This window comes from Papilio machaon, chromosome Z (assembly GCF_912999745.1).
Source record: "Papilio machaon chromosome Z, ilPapMach1.1, whole genome shotgun sequence".
In the NCBI taxonomy this organism is placed as follows: Eukaryota; Metazoa; Arthropoda; class Insecta; order Lepidoptera; family Papilionidae; genus Papilio; species Papilio machaon.
The window spans coordinates 9,975,774-9,996,300 of record NC_060016.1 but is presented as its reverse complement, the minus strand read 5'-3'; the positions used below and the strand labels follow the sequence as shown (position 1 = coordinate 9,996,300).

The following is a 20,527-nucleotide window of genomic DNA, read 5'->3' as shown; positions in this document are numbered from 1 at the left end:
TTTTGTTTCACAGTGACTTAAACTAACGTGTTTTTATGAAAAAAAATGGATTAATTTATTGAGTTCAAATGTAAAGTGCTTATTTTATACAAAATAAATTTAAAGTTCATCTTTTAGTATATAAAAACACTCCAAGAGGATTTTATCGGATATCCAAGGAAGCAATGGTAAGTAATAATATAAATATATGACTACAAAACTGTTTAAAACCATTGCATTTTGGTCAGAATTAAATAAAATTTTGAAAACGCACAATAAAGTTTTAGTAATTAGTTGGTAAAAATTCGAATTATAAGAACTTTACTTCCAGCTCACATATTTTTTAATCTAATTTCCTAAAAAAATATCAAACAAGTTCATAGAAATGGAAATACTTTAAGAAAGTGTAGTTTTTCTATTTTCCTTTGGAATATTATTGATATGACTTCTTTAGATTATTTATTTAAGACTTCCGACTCTAGCGATGGATAGTTAGAGGCCACTTGATTTTTATTGTAACTGAAATAAATAAAATTATTTGCCAAATATACTTATCGGAAAAATAAGGGCAAATATTACGATTTTGTTTTGTTTACAAAGTTGTAAAGAGCGTAAATTAGTATTGCCATAGATATGAAAAGAAAAACCACTTAAAACAGAAATTGAGTATAGCAACATTCAAATTTATCTGTGACAGAACAGAAATTAATAGAACTTTCCAATCGGTCGATTCTTTGTTCATTTTGGTTGAATTGTGCGAAAATTGCCATCCATTGCATCGTTTCATATTTGTTTAGTATTGTATCACTCAAGTTGATAATGTTTCAGAAGTTCGTAATGTAAAACTATAAAGTGGACTGTCTCTTAAAACTGTTGACACGACGTGATCTGTAGTGAAAAAAGAAATGAGTAAAATGGTGCCATAGAACGTGTAATTTTTCTACACCTTAAGAAGAAAATCATTATCCAGCCAAAATGGCGACGAAACATGAAAATTTACCAGTGTCTGAAAATAATCCGGAGTCTCTCGTAGAAATTTGTATTGAGACCATTGCGCGTAATCTCGACGCAATTTCGATAAGAGATCCTGTCACCCTCTTGCGCAGACTTAAACATGATATAATTCTACCTGTGGAACTCTGCGAGAAGTTTATTGATATTTTTCAAAGAAAACACGTTATTGATGATAAAATCGCGAATATATTTCGTGATACCGAACGCACGAAAATTAATAATTTGAAGCTGCGGAATTCGGCGGTGACCGTCGAAGGTCTTCTCAGCTTTATGGTTCATAAACCAAAGACGGTGGAATTAATCCATTGTGTCGATTTGACGCAGGTGGCTATCAATGTTATCAATGATCATAGCGAGAACCTGGTGTCTCTGAAGTTTGGACCACTGTGTTATACCATTTCACAGAACAGACTTTATCAGAAGGAATACATCCTATCTATACCACAGCTGAGGAAGTTGTCCATTCAATGCCGGAGGGCAACTGTCTTCCCAATACTACTCACCCAGCCACTTTACTGCTTGAGGCACTTGGAACTATCCGAATTGACACAATCTAATTACTTGACCGCTTTGCAAGGCCTCGAGACTTTGGAATCCCTGGTCCTTTACAATGTACGAATTGAGACAGGACTTGTAGAATGGATTTGTACGTTGCATTCACTAAAACATCTAGATTTGTCTCAATCAAATGAACGGCTGGGGGTATTTCCGAATCCGAATTTAATGCTGTCAAGGATGATGCATTGTTTGCCACATCTTATGTCTTTGGACATTTCGGGTACCAATTTAGCAGGTACTGGAGCGGCACCACCCCCTGTTGAGGAAGTTGGGGTATCTGAAGTGCCTGCTGTCCCTGTGAGGTGTGATATCCCTGGACTTGTCAGCCGGGTGAACAATCCTCTGCACTTCCTTGGACTTTATGGAACACACAATGGAGCCTGCAGGTGGCATGATATTCCAGCTAAAGTGGTAATTTTTCAACAATATATATTTTTTTATTTAATTATTAATGAACTAGTTTTTCTTTCTCAAAGCTTTCATGATATTGAATTGCTGTAAGATTATAAATAATTGTATCTCACAATTTTGCCTTTCACACAATATTTTTTGTTAATATTTTTTTTAATGAACAAATGTAACAATTTGACATGTTGGTTGTTTATCCTGTGTTGCATATGTATGCAGCTTTATTAATCAAAATAATATTTAAAATTCTAAACTGTATGTAGGAGCCACAGTTACCTTAGAACTTAAAAACATTTAATTCGTTGTACAGATTACTGGTGATACCAACGAAGAACAAATTTTGACATCTGCAAAGGTATACATGGGCAGACCTGCAATGCTTGCTCATGTGCTCAATGACCTTTACTATCTGTTCCGTTATGATCAATGTGAATCAGTACAACGTTCTCTTGCTGTTGTACTGGAGGCAATGAGAAGACATATTCCTGAAAAACATATTCAAATATCCGGAAGGTAGTATAATTAATTTAAGAATCTTATATGCATATCATAGTACAATCCTTTCCTTTCTATATACTATATTAGCACCCGACTCCGATTGCGCGTTATTAAAAAAAAACTTTATAAGTAGCAAATGTATTCTTATAGACTATGTTCTTCATTTCTGCTAAATTTCGTTATCCGTTGAGTTATTAGGGAGATATCTTCTAACAAACATCCATCCATCCATTGAAACTTTTGCATTTATAATATTATTAAGATTATGAAACTATGTTTTTTTTTATAGTGCTACTCTATTCTACATTGTAAAAGGTAAAGAAAAAGACAAACTAGGAATGAAATTGAAACGGAATATACTAAATGCTTTACTTGATGCAATGGAGGAACACAGGAAGGATGAAACTGTAATGAGAAATGGATGCATTACCATTTGCCAATTCAAAATTCCCGCTGATGTGGTAAGTTGAAAGTTAAACAATGATAATTAAAACAGATTTTATAAACAGCTAGCTATCGCCCGCGACTCCGTCCGCGCGCAGTTAAAAAATGGGGGGGGGGTTATGAAAAATAGATGTTGGCCGATTCTCAGACCTACTGAATATGCTCACAAAATTTCATGAGAATCGGTCAAGACGTTTCGGAGGAGTACGGTGACGAAAACTGTGACACGAGAATTTTATATATAAACAATTAAAATTAAAACTAAACGAGAAATATTAAAAATATCTATCTAAGATTAGTAAGAAAAAAAGAGTAGGTTATGACACATTCCACACAATAAACTATTTCTGTTTCGTATTTGCAATGTTAGTGCCAACCATGCCTATTTTGGACTGTAATCTATCTTGGTTTGAAAATTCATCCAAATCCTTTCAGTCGTTTTGAAGTCACATGGTTACAAACATTCATACACCCATCCATCCAAAGTTTCATATTTATAATGTCCTGTTGCCAGCGACTCTGTCCGTGTGCATTAAAAAAACTTAAGTAGATCTAAATCTATGTCAAATTTCATCAAGATTCGGTTCAGCCTTACTTTAGATACCTTCAAACAAACATCCATCCATCCACACAATCGAATTTATAATACATATTAGTGAATGTTAACCATACACAGACGGTAGTTTGCAGTCACCTATAAATAATACTGCGTGCAGTCTGCAGACAGTCCTAAATATGTACGTTTTTTTAACAGCTGTGTGAATATGAACGTCTAGTTCAAATGCTGCTGAGTTGCGTGCCATATCTGAGCCAGGAGGGATTCGTTCAGCGCGTCTCTATCTATCTGCTTAACTCTCTTGCGTGCCAGGTCGATGGCAATCGAAAGTTGTTCCTGGGAAAAAGTGGACTCATTGAGGTAAGAATTACACATACATATAATACATATATTACAGTATATTTATATACCATGTATTGGTTACTATTTTTCTTTCAGAATAAATATATGTAAAAACGGAGCTAAATATAGCACCAGTACTTTTATATAGCATTTGTGTATTCACGATGGTTCTATTAACAATTTGCAGCTTCCATGCAACATCGGTATAATGCTATTCAATATTTAAAGCGGCTTTTAATTTCTCGCTATATCCTGTGTATAACATAATTTAGGTGTCGACAGAATGAAATTTGAGGGCGATGCATATTTCTCCGCGTGCTTAATCCACATTTGTGCAAACACGCGTTCGTAACTAGCAAAAAACCCCTATAAAATTTGAATCGTGTTATACCAACACAAAGCAGCATCAATAAAGATGACATTTTAATGGTGAGAAGATGCATCTATAGGTACAATACACAAGCTTAAAACTGATGTTATGTTCGCGCTTTTGTGATGTCTTCCTTAAATCAAAGTCCATGCTTCTATACATTTCTTAATCTGGGGGTCTTATTGCGTACCTTTAGTTAAACAGTAATTACCACTTTAGTTTTTTCTTTGTCTACTATGTATGCACTAAAAGATCTCTAACCGCCTTATTACAAAAAATCTCAACAACTCTGGTTTAAACCCGAACTACGTAGTCTAGCTTAATCTCTAAAACCATGGTCTAAATGAATCCGTATTACAAAACGTAGACCAAACCAGAACTTCATAAACTAAGAATTTGAACCACGGTCAATCGATTATGACAGATAATCATTCGCTCACTAAATGTCATTCGATAATAAACGTTCCGTTTCTGCGAAAGTTGTAACATCTGGCTATCTTTTATCGGGTATGTATATAAAATGGAATAGAATAAAGCACGTCAAACGGAATTCTTTTGAAAGTGCCCGCCCCGCGCGATCTTTGTTTTTACGTGTGTAATTGTCAATAAACTAATTGAAAATGGATCAATGATATGCAAAATGATCTGCAAATTGGACTTCTGAGAAGAAAGTAAATAATTAATTACCTACTACTTAATTTACTACTACGTTTAAAAACTTTCTTTGATCCGGAAGAATTATTTTATTTTTAATATTTTAGGAAATATTGCGTCAATTAGTCGCACAATCGTGCGTTACTTTTTCCATCCACTATTTTTTCCGCAAAACGTTTGGTAAATCGGTACTTTTGTCTTAAATCTTCATTCGACAATTCGACAATAGGATCCAAACGAACTCGACGTTTATTAGGTTGACGTGACATTTCTAATATCTCCATTGTTTCAATATCTTCAATGTCTTCCATGTCCATTAAATTAACCAAATCAGATTTTTAACAAAAACCCGATAAGGCACAAAACTCGTAACTCGACACTTCTGACATAAGTCTAAATCTGTGGTCTAAATAGTTAAACCTGGGAACGCAATGGTTTAAAGTTGTTACCATAGATAGTCCAGGTTTAACGTTAAACTACGTTTTGTAATATGAATTTTAAATAAACCACTTCGAATGTAGGTTTAAACCAGGTTTTATAGTTAGACCACGTTTTGTAATAAGGCGGTAAAGGTCTAGTCTGTTCTATAACTCTCAATTGCCGCGCGGCGTGCGAGTAAAATAAATGCGCGCAAAGATTATAGCTTATGTCAACAAATCGTGGTTATCGATATACTCTACAGAGTTTCTTGCTGTTTATTTTGTTAAACTAATAGATAATCTAAAGCGACTTGTTTCAAGTTAGCGGTATGCGAATCCTACATTTTTTACTGCAAGGCTAAAACTTTGAACCATAATAAAAAACGTGATAAAATTACTTTACAGTTAATTTTATGCGTGTGTGCGTAAGAGTTGTGTGACACTTCATCATTTTGATACATAAATTTTTATTAAATAAGAAAGATTTTTAAAATGTAAAATGTTGCGACTACAATGTATTGATTAATTTTAAGGCGAAGCGTTTGTATATACATATTTTTTCTGTTTTCGAAAACTATACAAATACCCAATACTTAAACATTTATTTTGATATGTGCGTCTATAAAATTGCTAATGAAATTGGCAAGGCGTCTGCAGTAGTTTTTAATTTTGTACGAAGCTAGCTATTTGCTGTTAAGATCACTTTGTTTAAGTTATAAATGTAAATAGTTTATGTCCATTACAACAGTGTCAGTCTGTTTATTTTTTGTTCACGCACATGCGGGAAATTATAATCATTTTCAACGATCATAAGAATTTAGGCAAAGCCGCGCGCGATATCTAATTTTATATACTGAATATCTTTATTGATGGAAAATAAAGGATAATAGATTTATACTGCCCGTAAGTATAAACACAGACACTAGTTTCCAAGCCTAATATTGAGGAAAAAAGGGATAGGGAAGATTTGATGACCTCATTATTCAAACGAAACGCAGTAGTGCCTTTATTTAGAAGCTTCTACAATATCGAGTTTTATTATCTTTCAAAATATTGCAGTAAAAACGAAAAAATTTCCTTAAAACTTTAAAGCTATGTCTGTCTCGTATATTGTTTATATTTTATTTGTTTGCGCATGCGAATAAAAATTAATTTTGAACCTGTACATTACTGAGAAATATAAGTAATCTTTATCTTTATAAAGCGAGCTGAGCTTAGTCGATCGATTTTTTAGCAAGACAGATTTGTCTGTTAATAGATGATGATAGATTAGATATGATAGACCTATAGTAATTAAATTCAGTTAGCCCTGAATAGAATGAACACGACTTGGAAAAAGAATAGCCAAGATTATCAGTATTGGTTAAGCACATGTTGTCGATTAATTATTTGTTGCGAGGCTCCTATGTTCATTAAACTGCCGGCCTATGATGATGTAATTAATAATGCAATCTGACAAAGATTTACTTTTCTCTAGTTATGTATGTAACCCGTAACAAACCTATGGGACCGATTTTCACCAGTAAAGTTTTATTCTCTTCGTATTTTTGTCTGTGGTTAAGTTGGCTAAGTAAATTTGACATTTTTTTTCTTGTAAAACTGAGCTTTGTGTATTACTTATTGTATGAATTTATAACATTTTCTTATTAAGACTACGTTAATCTGTGCAATATTGGTTTAGGGTAACGCTTTGGTTACAATTATTTAAGATCGGGTTTTACTTTAAAGCGATTTAAAGAGTTCGCATTTGTTAAGATGATACATTAATGTTGTGAAGCGAGGCACTTGCATTTGACATTGTTAATTTTGCGTAATTGTTTTGTTCATATTATAATCTTATATATAAAATTCTCGTGTCACAATGTTTGTTCCCGTACTCCTCCGAAACGGCTTGACCGATTCTCATAAAATTTTGTGAGCATATTGAGTAGGTCTGAGAATCGGCCAACATCTATTTTTCCTACTCCCCCCCCCATTTAGTTTTTTTTAACTGCGCGCGGACGGAGTCGCGGACGACAACTAGTTAACTTATAAATAGCTTTGTATATATTCTTATAAGTTACAAATAATGTGATGGCTTGCGCTTAAATTTCGTTCTTTTTTAATTTATACACAAACAATGCTGAAATTTGTCTAAGTGAGCGACATGGACTGTGTTAATTTTGTATTAAGTCATACATTTTTAATTGATCATTATTCCATTTCGAAGCGCGGTCATTGCACTTTTAATTTTTTTATATTGTCTTGTTCAAATTTTTATTGTTTTAAATTACATCGACAATAATGTAGAAAATTAAGCGAAATTTTAAATTTTAATGTTATGTAAATGCTTAAGGCGAGATATACATTAAAATTATTTGTTTTTAACCTATTACAAAAAAAAAATATTTTATCTTACTTATAAACTGATAGACTTGCTTAGCGTATTTGTCGTTGGCAAATTATTTTTATTGTTCTTGTTTGAAGCGAACTTATGACTGTTGTATGATTCTTACGGCCCAATACATTTTAATAATTAATATGTAACAGCGTCTTAAATTATTAAAAAAATACACGCTCAAACTCCAAAATTCACGGAGACAGCTTACTTTAAAGGTACATTTAGACATAGCCGGAATTGTACGCACAACGCTCAGCATTAGCGTCAGAGCAAGACAAACGTATGGGAATACATAAGTGAGTTATACTGCTAATGACGTCATCGGTGAACAGTTTATGTCTAAGTGAACCTTTAGACTTGTTTCATTATTCGGCCCTTAGTCTTGCAGTTGGACTCCACTGTAGAAACACTTATATTTAAACATGATTGACATTCCATTCTTTTTTTTAAAAAAAAAAAAAACAACAGAGATAATATGTTTCAATACAAATGTTACGACAGTGGGAATTCAATTACTGAAGCAAAACATTGTATTTTGTAACAACACGCCAATAGATTTCGCCAGTTGCAAGCCTACGCCATCCTCCCACCGCCAATGACACCTGCCATGCCTGGGGGGAGAAGCGTAGCCAGCCTATATAAGCCAATGCGCAGCTCATTTAGATAGATTATGTTTACTGTAAAATTAATTAAAGCGAATTGCTGCCCGATTACACGCATAAAGTTACTTTCAGCGTTTTATTTCTCAATTATTGTTTTATAATTTTCAACCTTTGTGTACATAACAGGTTTCAAAAGATTACCAGAAATGATCTTCGGATCACGTTGAGTATATACTAGGCTAAATCATTTCTCCTTCCCCCATTTCTCCCATTCCTCCCCTTTTCCTACGCGAATTCTGGCAATCCATTCTCATTCATATAAATGAGTAACCTCTATTACTTTCTACATTACTACTAAATTTCAACCTAGCCTTTCGGTAAAATCGCAGTGAAAGCATATTAAATAATTCCACCTTTAATATTGTTTCAGAAAATGGTTCATCTAATATCGGCACGTCACGAATGTTCAATTTGCGATGACGTGCTTGAAGTCGCTTGGTCCACATTGTGGAATGTAACTGACGAAACACCGGCCAACAGTAGCCGTTTCCTCGAATGCCACGGAATGGAGTTATTCATCGCTTGTCTTGAGGTAAGCGCAGGATTTTAAACCTTTATTATAAGTGCTTAAAGTTCATAACTAATTGTCGGCTTATCTTAGTTATCATCTTTATTATCAGATATCGTTTTTTCGTGATATAATGCTAGATGGCGCTGAATTCAAATGTACCAGAAATGTTTGAGATTTTGCTGTCAAGTCAACAAACATTTTTATTAATTAAAAATCGTTTAAAAGAATTGCAAAACTAAAGTGACAGAGATTGGCATTGCTTGAAGAATTGATGCGGAATTTCCGAAAAGTCCTTGAATGGCTAAGTACAGTTCGAAGCATCGTAAGTGTGGTACCAGAAGCCTAAATTTATTCCCTTTTCCTTCTCACCCTTTTCTTATAAGGAAGGTATGGAAAGGGGACGTTAATTTGATGGTGGATGGGAAGGGTTATTATATGCTCAGGGAAGGGTTAGGTATCCCATTTAATAACACCAATGGTTTTTTCGTATGAAAGTAGGGGAATGACTCACTTACCGTGTTAAGATTTATCTCATTAACTGTGGGTTCCGACTGTCGAAAGACTTATAAAAAACATACTATCATCCTTCTCATCATTACAAAAAAAAACATAAATGTGTGTACAAAAGTAACAGCAGTGTAATTTCACGGTAGAATAACAAAATGTTAAAAACACATATTTGATCATTTTTTACTTTATTACCCTAAAAGTACATTTAGACACATTTTTAAATTAAATGTATAAAATGAAGAATTCTCTGTGCCCACAGACGTTCCCTCAGAAAGAGGAATTACTCCGCAACATGATGGGTTTGCTGGGTAATGTGGCAGAGGTGGCTGAACTAAGACCTCAGCTTATGGACACCGAGTTTCTTGATGTCTTCTATGATCTTCTAGATTCGTCCAGCGATGGAATCGAGGTATGTTTAGTCTTAAATTAACTAATATAGGAAGAGGAAATATAGTTTTTTTATGTATCCTCTCTTTGATACCGTTTAAAGTTGGCAATGCATCTGCCACATGTTGATAACTTACTGCAAATGCAGCAGTCATTTTGCTATTTTCGCGAGGTAGATGCTTGCTGATTTCCCTTATGTAAAAAAACGAATATAAAAATACATAGAAAAATGGATGTGTTTACATGTATGTTACATGTATGCTATACATAACAGGTAAGCTACAATGCTGCTGGTGTCCTGGCCCACATAGCTTCTGATGGGGAAGAAGCCTGGGTGGTGGCCAACCCGCCCAGAGCTGCTGTCCTCGCACGTCTAGCCATGGCTGTACAGACCTGGAACCTTCGTGATGAGAGGAATATCAATTACAGATCGTTCAAACCTATCCTAGGTCTTCTCAGCGTTTATCATACACCGCAATGCCAGCATTGGGCAGTGTGGGCTCTTGCTAACTTGACCACTGTATACCGTAAGTATATAATTATAATATGAATACCACAAATTAACTTGCAAAGACTTTAAGTGAATGTAAATTAAGTCAAATGTATTTTGGTTGCTTTTTACCTTTTTAAGCTTTTTAACAGTCGCAACTTTTATTTATATATCTTTTAAAATTATAGATTCTCTATTTATTTGTATGTTTTTCAGCACAAAAATACTGCAGCTTAGTGATTGCTGAAGATGGTATTTCACTTCTTAAAAAGATAATAAAAGACCCGAGGCCATACACTGTGATCAAGGACCTTGCATGCATGGTCATCAACAACTGCTCACGTTACACCGCTCAGGACACCGACAACCCACCCCCGGATCCTGTCTCTTATGACAATTAGCTATTGGAGTTTTTTGGAGAGGTTGACCCAGAGTTAAGAGAATAGCAAAGGGTTTTATTCCTCAGATGCGTAGCAATCTGGGCAGGAAGTGTCGCAGTGGGTATCACCTCTATTATCACATATGTCTTAACCCGCTAGGAGCACATCAAAGCCGGCCTGTACTAAACCATCTCTGGATGTGAAGTACAACAATGAAAATTGGGATTGCAGTTATTGGATATAAAAGTGACGTGTTTGAATTTATTGTGTTTGATGATTTGTGCAGTGCTATCGATGTTGATGCTTTCAATCTCTCCGGACTCAATGAGTGAGTATTAACAATTTTAGTTTTAGAGCATAAATTTTAAAAATGAATGTGTCGGTGTTAATTATTAGCCAGACTATCACAACTTAGACAATGTTGTGTTTAATCTTAGTATCTCAACTCTCTTACTATGATTTAACACTGCAGATAAACTAATACAGTCAAAACCGTTTATGGCGACATCGTTTAGAACAACATACCGGTTAAATTGACCAAAATCAAAGGTCCTGGCTGAATGTTATATACATATCTTTCCTATTAATACCTGTCACCGGTTGTTACAACTATCGGTTTTTACGACTCAATATGAGTAGTCCCTTCGATGTCGTTATAACAGATTTTGACTGTATATCGACGCCTTCACCGAATAACCCCGTAATAGGAAAAATAAAATTTTTCAGGACAAGCAAAAAACCGTATTTCTTTAATAACTTCATCAATAATTATTGTACAAGAATCTTTTAGATACCAAAAAAAGCTAATTTTTATAGCTTCATTGTGTTTAATTTTCATTCATATATTCCGGGCGTATTCTGTGCTATGAAGGAAAAATTATAATACCGGAAGTAAAAAAAATCTGTTTCAATAATGACTTTTTATCTCCGTAATTAATATTAAGAAAAATATAAAAAAAAATCACAACATGTAATAGAGGTTCTGTTAGACGCCGAATTCGACGGAAAAGCAAGAACACAGTAAGAGTGCATTACAGAATTATTCTATGGGGGTGTCGATAACATGTTATGATCTTTCAGAAATAACATGTTTAAATGTAAAAGTTACAATTAACTCATAGTTACTTGTTTCGTAGTTATCTCAGTATTTCTAGAAAAGTGTAATTTCAATTATGCAATATTTTATTCTTCAAATAGAATAGAACTTGATGTTTGTTTGTTACTATTGTATTACTATAAAATAAGATCTGTATTTCAAATAAATGTATATTGATGTTAGTCTAAGATTGAATAGTGCACAATCACTATTGTTGCGTTTGATCATTTTCAAGAACTGCTTCAATTTAACGAAGTTTTCTGTTATCTTTGTGACTGCACCTTTACTTTTGTATATGTATAAATGAAACCACATCAATGTATACTAGTCCCGCAAATTATATACAATTTCATAAATTTCAAATTCTTTTTAATCTTATATGTAAATTGAATGTAGAATGGAATTTAATTATATTAATATGTTTAAAATATAACTATTATATTAACAACATATGTAGTATTGTCAAATGTGTTTTAATCAAGAAATATATGATGAATTTTAGACCTTAATTATGTGTGTTTGTATATTAAAGTGTGTGGCAGTTATCTAAATAAATAATCTAAATATCTTACATTGATGACCAATAGCAGTGCCAGCATTAGGGTAGGGCGCGGATGGGCGATCGCCCAGGGCGCTGGATAAAAAGGCGCCATAGGTAACACCTCCCTTCCAAATCTCGCCTGAAACTTACCGACCATTAGAAAAATTTAACATTTAAAGCTGATTACTGTTGTACTTAAAAGTATATTAACTTAATAATGGTAGTTATAAAATTATGGGATTATCTTCATAAAAAGAAAAACCCTTTGTAACTTTTTCTTATTACTTATTATAATGAAATATGAATATTAAAGTTTTATTGGAAATAATTAATTATAAAAAGCCAAAAATTTAATAAATGTTGCTTCATATTAAATTTAAAAAGCTTAAAAAAGTCTTCGTAAATAGATTATTAGCTTTAATTGTGTCTTTAGTATGTCCAAGCCATGATAATGAATCCATTTTAAAGTTTAAAGTTAGCAAGTATTCAAACTGTCGTCACTAGACATGCCATGAAAAAAAAACATTGTGGACCTAGCAAATATCTAAAGCTTATTGACAAAATGTCTACTCATGACATACTTTAGCAGTATCTCTCTCTTCCTAATATGTATTTGACTTGTTGCAAATTAAGTAAATTAATTATTTATAGTTTGTATAGAATGTTTGACAATTATATTAAGGTTAAAGTTTAATATACTGCTTGTTGTAAACGTGATGGTTGCGTTCGGGTTTGTGAATAAACATGCAAATGTTCTATGAGGGATTAATAAATTAAGCCTTGTGTAAATACATCTATCTATGTTCTATATTTAATATTATCTAGTTAAAGTTCCACTCACTAATGTTTCACTGTTAGTGTGTAACTCGGGATCTTTTTCAACGTCTATTTATCCCTTTTGTAAATATATATGATGGTTATTGTATTAATTTAAAGCACTATTAATCTAACCATAAATTATTCTGTATACATTCTTTAAACATATTGTGAACAATTGTTTTTTTTTATCATTGACATTTTATTTGATTGCATTCATCATTGACACTTGTTCGTATTTCAGTTATTGAATTTGTTTTCACCAAATAATATATATGATAATATACTGAATTCTTTAATTATTAAATTGCAATATTTATATTTGATTCAATCAAAAGTTATTATGTTTTCTTTTAACATAAAATAAACTGCATAGGATGTTGTAGAAGAGAGTGTACCTAAGTAGAGATAGCTTTTAGAGATAATAAATTATTATATTGGTGTATTTCTATTAAAATTTTCTTGTTCTAAATGTTCCTTACATGGAATAGATGGCAATTAGTTGTTTGTAGTATTTTGCTATTGAAATCCTGATGCTATTGCGAAATATGAAGCTTAAAAAATCTATTTAAATTAAATATCTCTTAACATTTCTCAAATTAATTTTCATGATTTAAATTTATTTAAAATATATTAGACAACCTTATGTTTTACTATTGATGTGTTTAAATGAAATTTTTTTTCAATGACAAATGGACCGGGAACGTTCAAGATATTTTATATAGAGTTGTTTTTGTTGAGTCAAACTTGTTTACTTCAAATATTTTTATTCTATAAGTCTTACTGCTTTAATATGCTATGTGATTTTAGAGTTGAAATGTTATTAATAAATTTAACCTATATAGAAATTGACTTTCATTTTGAAACCAACCATTAATATTTAAATCGAAGACTTTTTAAACTAAATATTTTTTATATGTTTTCGTACATAAATACCAACATTTAATCAAAAATAAAGTTATTTTACTGTTTCAATTAATTGTAGTTTTATCTAAATATAATTGTGACCATCTGAAATCTAAACAACTGGACTGGTTTTTGACAATTGATCAATTCGTTTTCTCCCTTCTAATGTAAGGCTACAGTATGAGTTTTTTTGTTTATAAACTAACATGCTTAAAGTAAACTAAGTTATGAATTATTAACAGATAATATTTTCTATTTATTTGTTTACTAAAAACCAAAATACCCTTTATACCAAAACCATCTTGTCATTTACATATAAATTTAAAAAAAATCACAGTGATTTCGAAGGTAAAAAAAAACGCATTTCAAATATCAAGTTTATATTTACTACATTTACTGGACATTGTAGACATAAATGTTTTTAAATCTTTGCAAAACATTTTGTAAAGATTTGAGAACATTACTGAGATTTGTAGTTGTGTTTTAAATGGTATACAAGTAAAGAAATAAACCTTTAAAACAAATTTACCTATTATAATAGGAAGAACAACATTAAATATCTTAGGTTATAGTAAATAATATATACTAGTATAAAGCTCTGTCTTAAAATTGTTAAATTTTGTTTCTATTTATATCTATGTATAAACCTTTTTAAGTCTCTTGTCTCGATTGGTTTGACTGTTGTGACTGGTATTGACATATGTCTTTTGTTTTCAAAGAAAATATGACTGATGACTAATATGTCAATAAATGTATCACTACAGTCAAAACCCACATAAATAAAAATTTATTTTTACAAAAATTTAAATTTCCAACATCTTAGGTATAACATTTATTATCTTAAAATGTTTTAAAATTAATTAACAAGTAAAATGATTTAAGTCTAACAATGTAACATTTAAAAAAAAAAATCTTTTTAAAATAAACTATTGAATCTTTAACATCAGTAAAAAGTTATCGAACTGTAAAACCTAGGATTTTATTAAAAATATTTTATTTTATAACAAACAATTATCTTTGTCCGGAAGATTCCTTTAAGGAAGTTAAAATATGAAATCTACATGTAAATATTAAAAAAAACAAATGCATCTTTATCTTAGATGCAATAAATATATAAATAAAAAAAAAAAACAAAGTCATCCAGTTCTCTGTATAATATGATAACCGATGCTGGTTTCAACGGGTTGGCTAACTTCACCAATCTCTAAAGCGAAGGCTGTCTCATCGAATATCTCATCCATATCATGACCTTTAAATATAGGATCCATCTTGCCACCGCTGAATGCTGTCGAGCTCTCTGAATATTTAAATGCTGCTTCATCAAATGTAATTTTGTAAGATAATATTTCAAGGCGTATATCTAGAAAAATTAAAAAAATAAATGTCAAAACACTTTATGAAAACACGAAGTTATAAATCATCAGTCATCAGTAAATAATGAAAGTAATCTGGAATAATTTTTTTTTTAACCTTCTTATTTTGCAGTTAAGCATATATACTCCAGTTGCCTGTTTAATTTAATAATTGTCATATTATTGATATAAATGATAAATTTATAAGCAAACATTACGTATACAATAAAATACAAAACCTTTAGCAAGATTATAAGCCTGTTCTTCTGTCCGAGTAGCATATTCCCCTGTATGCATTCGACACATTGGGGAAAAGTCGCTCAAATGATGCTTTATAAGGATATGGCGAACTCGAATCATTTTAGGTTTTTTTCTTCTCAGAGGAAATCCATCATCGTATAAATTAAACTCTTCATCTGTGCATAACGACGCCTGGCTTCTGGGTTTTTCCAATTGAAAATCGCCAGTTATTAAATTACAATAGAAGAGTTTCCCTAAAACAATTCTTTTTTTAATAACTTATACAAAAATAGTTCAAATACAAATTATACCCATAGTATTCAACTGTCCGTCTTGTAGTCTCTCTTTTGTGAAAAAGAACGGATAGGTGACAATATGTGTGAACAATAACACAAGGCAAATGCATTCTATGGTAACATAGATAACAAAATGTTATTGTATATAGCGTTGCCAGACGTCCGTATAAAGCCAGACATAGGTAGGCTTTTTGATTGCATGTCCGGCCAAAATAAACGGTGTCCCGGCTTCGAGAGTGGCCGAACGCCGGCGACGAGAATCGACTGACGGTCGTGTGCGGCGTGGTACGTCCGGCTATTAGGTATGGCAACCTGGCAACCCTAATTGTATAGATGTTTGTTAATGAAAATTTGTATTTGTATTTTATTTAAACTTATAAACACTTACAACAAAACATATTAAACTTACAAAACATTCACATAAACATCATATATTCCCATACAAACTTTCATCCCCTATTCCCTTTTGTAATATTGCACCCTTGAGGGTAAAACTTTTACAAATTTCAAATGTCATATTTACTAATATCAAATTAACAATCTATAAAATAAGTTTCGAGTTTTAACTGCAAAAATGACGATACTTCCATACAAATTTCCACCCCCCAATTTCAACCCCTTACATTTTTCGCGTTAAAATATAGCCTATGTCATTCGTCAGAATTTAGACTATCTGTGTACCAAATTTCATTTAAATCAGTAGTTTTGGCGTGAAAGCGAGACAGACAGACACATATAGTTACTTACGCATTTATAATATTAAGTAAAGAAGTAAGGAAGATCAATATTAACTAACAGCGCAATAGTTATACTGTTGCAAAAAGTAACTAAAACATTGAAATAAGGTGAACAAAATGCACATATCATTAATTTAAAAATAATTTAATCTATATATATATAAAAGAAAGTTGTGTTAGTTACACTATTTATAACTCAAGATCGATCGAACTGATTTAGCAGAAAATTAATGGGGAGGTAGCTTAGAACTAGGAGACGGACATAGAAACCTGTTTATCTTGTGTGCATTTTTTTTATTCCGCGCGGACGAAGTCGCGGGTAAAAGCTAGTATTAAGTTAAGAAGTAAGGAAAATCAATATTAGCTAACAGCGCCATAGTTATACTGTTGCAAAAAGTAACTAAAACATTGAAGTAAACATTCAAATAAGGTGAAGAAAATGCACATATCATTAATTTAAAAATAATTTAATTATGAATACAAAAGTGTGATAAGATTGATATAATAATTTTAAAAATAAATGTCTTCCCGCCCGCAAGTTCTCGTTTCTTTCGGATAATCTTTGATACAATTGTATCGATTGGGAGGAAACGTTCGCGTTTTCTTATTAGATTTTGCTAATAATTATTTCATTAATAATTAGTATTTAATTTCACATGGACAAAGTCGCGAGCAACAGCTAGTACGTATTGAATGACGACATCCAGTTTTGTAAATATTTCGATCTTCATGTGACAAGTGTTAACAAACAGCTTTATAACATAACCTAGAAAAATGCTGGCCAGGGGGCGCCTTAATCGGTTTCATCATTACATCACTTTCTTAATATGAAACTAGTTTCATAATATTATTCAGCAATATGGGAACGTTTTTCTTAAATTAATGTTGTAACATAGGGTAGTTATAAAAAAAACCGAAATCTCAATGTTAAAAGGATAAATTTTCTTAAAATTAAGTTGAAAATTTGTCAAAATAAATTTATGTACCCGAGTACCTACGTTAAAATAAAATAATAATTAAAATTATTATGAAATTATTAGACTAAATTATGACGTATGAGGTAAGAATCACTTGGTTCAATGTTGCACACAAATACCGTCATCTTATAAATATGAAATTTATACAACATCGTCCCCTGTAAACATATACGTCGCAATAATGGAACATTCGATGTAGAAAAAATAATAAAATAATAACTTACCCCAGACTTTGCTTACACGAAGCCCCCATCCAAGTGGTACAGGTCTTTTTGGTGCCATCTTAACTCTTAAAGCACAAGGGTCGACTGGATAGTACGCAACACTTGAAGTAAATGCAAAAATGCATCAAACATCACAGAGAATGACGAATGTTCAATCCTTTTTTTTATCCCCGCCCTTTACCTTACAGCACAGACAAAAGATTAGGAATTTTTTATTAAAGGTGACTTGTTTATTTCTTATAATTAATTTAATTTCAGTTTAATATTATATTGTCATACAAAAAATGTTATTGTTTTGTAAATAGCAATTAATCTTTAAAGTTCAATGTTAAGGCGAAAACAAAATACATCGAGATCAGCGACATCTATAACTCACTCTTTTACTAATTATTATAGTACCGTCTGTTTTTCAGTTTTCAGTAAACGGTTCAACGGATGACGGTTCACACGAGTAAAGCAGATCAGAACCGCCACGTAGCCTAAGCTTAATTTGTATCTGCACAGAGTTTGTGTTTTAAACTACGAGTTGTCGGCCAATATGAGATGTATTTATGGCACGCGGTTAGATTTTACCGGCCCAAAAGTCGCGAACGCATGATGGGTATCGAGCACTCCTCGCCTGGCGGCTGGCTCAGGACTTGTCTGCCCGCAATTTTTTTAATTCCATCGCCTTGAGCTGCCAATTTAGATGTTGAGCGGCAGCTCATCGAATCAAATTTATCTAACCTGAACTTTTGAGCTGGTTGAGATAATTTACACACGACTAGCAATATGTGTCATTGCAAGGTTCACAACAAACGCTCATTCAGTTTAACAGCGTTTCAATTATTTTAGTATTCTTCTCAAATTTTATTATAACCGCGAATAACTTCAAAGCGTAATCAATATTTTTTTATACTGTAGCTAGTAAACAAGTAAGCAGCCATTTGGTTTTATTAAAAGCGACCACTGTTCTACCTTCGACAAGTTTTCTATGCGTTACTTATATGGATGGAGTACCGAAAGAGAGTATTTCGACTACCTTTACATCCCTGCAGAGTCATATTTCCTTATGAGAAAAGATTAGAAAGGATAAATTTAGTCTTTTGCCTCACTTATATATAAAATACGAGCTTATGCCCGCGACTCCGTCCGCGCGAAATTAAATAAACGTTTTATAAGTAACCATTGTGTTCTTCCAGATTATGCTCTACAACTTTGCGAAATTCCATAAAAATCCGTTTAACCGTTCCGGAGACACCTTCAAATAAACATACATCCATCTAAACATTCGTATTTATGATATTAGTTAGATTATCATCATCGATACATAAATTGTAGTAGATAGTAGATGCACGTTTTCATACAAAATCAAACGTAAAATGTAGCACCGGTGTTATGTGGTGTGCGTACGAATTTCCACGTTTATTGTCATTTCGAATTAAATATTATATAAGGCCTTTAAAATGTATACTCTATAAGCATGCAATAGCGTCGTAAACCATTTGTTACAACTGCAGAAACATTTGAAATATGACTATACTAGCAATTGCCCGCGACTCCGTCTGCTCGGATTAAAAAAAAACACCTAAGAAGTAGCCTACGTGTTCTTCCAGACAATTTTCCACATCTGTGCTAAATTTTATCAAGATCCCCGTTCCGGCGAAACCTTCAAACATCCATCCATCCAAACTAATGTGCCATCGACTTTAAGCCATGAAAATAAAGCAAGAATACAACGGTCACGTAAATTAAGTCTTTTTGAGGGTGCATGCCATTTCTCGAAAATTGTTTTCGTTTCGTTTTCGCTAAAAGACAGCGTAGCAAGTGCGAACGGGACAGATCCACACCGTAAAAAAGCGACTGACAACAGAAGGCAATCTGTCGATTCTTGCCTTTTTTTAGTGCCTCCACTTTTCCGCCGCCTATCGTGTATGTACCATAATGTATCGTTGGTCTATCATTTATTATTAACAAATTGATTCAAATACAATGCTCTGTAGTTATACAGCGAAAACTACAACTATTTCTCTTCAAATAATTTTAGCAAAATTGCTATTTGCCGCTGGTTGATCAACTGCACGTTATTATTCGACGTGTCGACCGAAACTGTAGCGGGGATATATATTTTTTGAAGCATACGATTTTGTTCGCAATACCCCGTCTATAAATATATTTCAAGTAGTGAACGTATTATTTTGCGTACAGAATAGATCAGCTCACTATATGTCCCCACTGAGGGGCTCTGAGTCTACCCTAAGTTAGTGGTGACTAGGACATAGTCAACCACGCTGGCCAAATGCGGGTTGACTTCACACATGTCATTGAATTTGTTTCTTAGATATGTGCAAGTTGAACAACGATGTTTTCCTTCATTGTAAGAACGTTAGATAAATGTAAAATCGAAATACACATTGGTACATAAAGGGATTCAAAACCAGGACCTGCAGATTACAAGTCAAGAGCTTAACCCCTGAGCCATTGATGTTTGTTTTTTATTCAAAAGCATTTGTACACATTGTTCCAACCCAAAACTTTTTAAATTGTTTTTTAAACAAATACTTCAACGCGTATTTCATTCTTAAATTTAATATCTGTAGAAAAAATCTTTTTTACTTTTGTTCAAAAATATAAAGCCACAGAATTAGAAAAAAATGGATTTTTTTAAACATCCAAAAATTTTATGCTGAAAATTGTGATAATTATTATCTATATATATAAAAGAAAGTCGTGTTAGTTACACTATTTATAACTCAAAAACGGCTGAATCGATTTGACTGAAAATTGATGGGGAGGTAGCT

At 32.5% G+C, this 20,527-nt stretch overlaps 2 protein-coding genes across 2 annotated transcripts; one reads left to right on the top strand and one right to left on the bottom strand.

Moving 5' to 3' along the window:
- Positions 1-683: 683 nt before the first annotated feature.
- On the top strand, positions 684-10,616 carry LOC106717298 (protein zer-1 homolog). The gene is made up of 8 exons (XM_014511122.2): positions 684-1,962; positions 2,270-2,472; positions 2,747-2,918; positions 3,656-3,817; positions 8,655-8,816; positions 9,565-9,714; positions 9,967-10,219; positions 10,399-10,616. Exons 1-8 carry the CDS (start codon positions 955-957, stop codon positions 10,581-10,583), a joined length of 2,295 nt encoding a protein of 764 aa, XP_014366608.2. The 5' UTR covers positions 684-954; the 3' UTR covers positions 10,584-10,616.
- A 4,441-nt stretch (positions 10,617-15,057) lies between these two features.
- On the bottom strand, positions 15,058-17,882 carry LOC106717024 (peptidyl-prolyl cis-trans isomerase Pin1). Its single transcript, XM_014510711.2, has 3 exons — positions 17,748-17,882; positions 15,513-15,767; positions 15,058-15,281 (listed from the first exon to the last, which is right to left on the bottom strand). The coding sequence occupies exons 1-3, from the start codon at positions 17,803-17,805 to the stop codon at positions 15,058-15,060; spliced, it is 537 nt and encodes a 178-aa protein (XP_014366197.2). The 5' UTR covers positions 17,806-17,882.
- Positions 17,883-20,527: the final 2,645 nt, after the last annotated feature.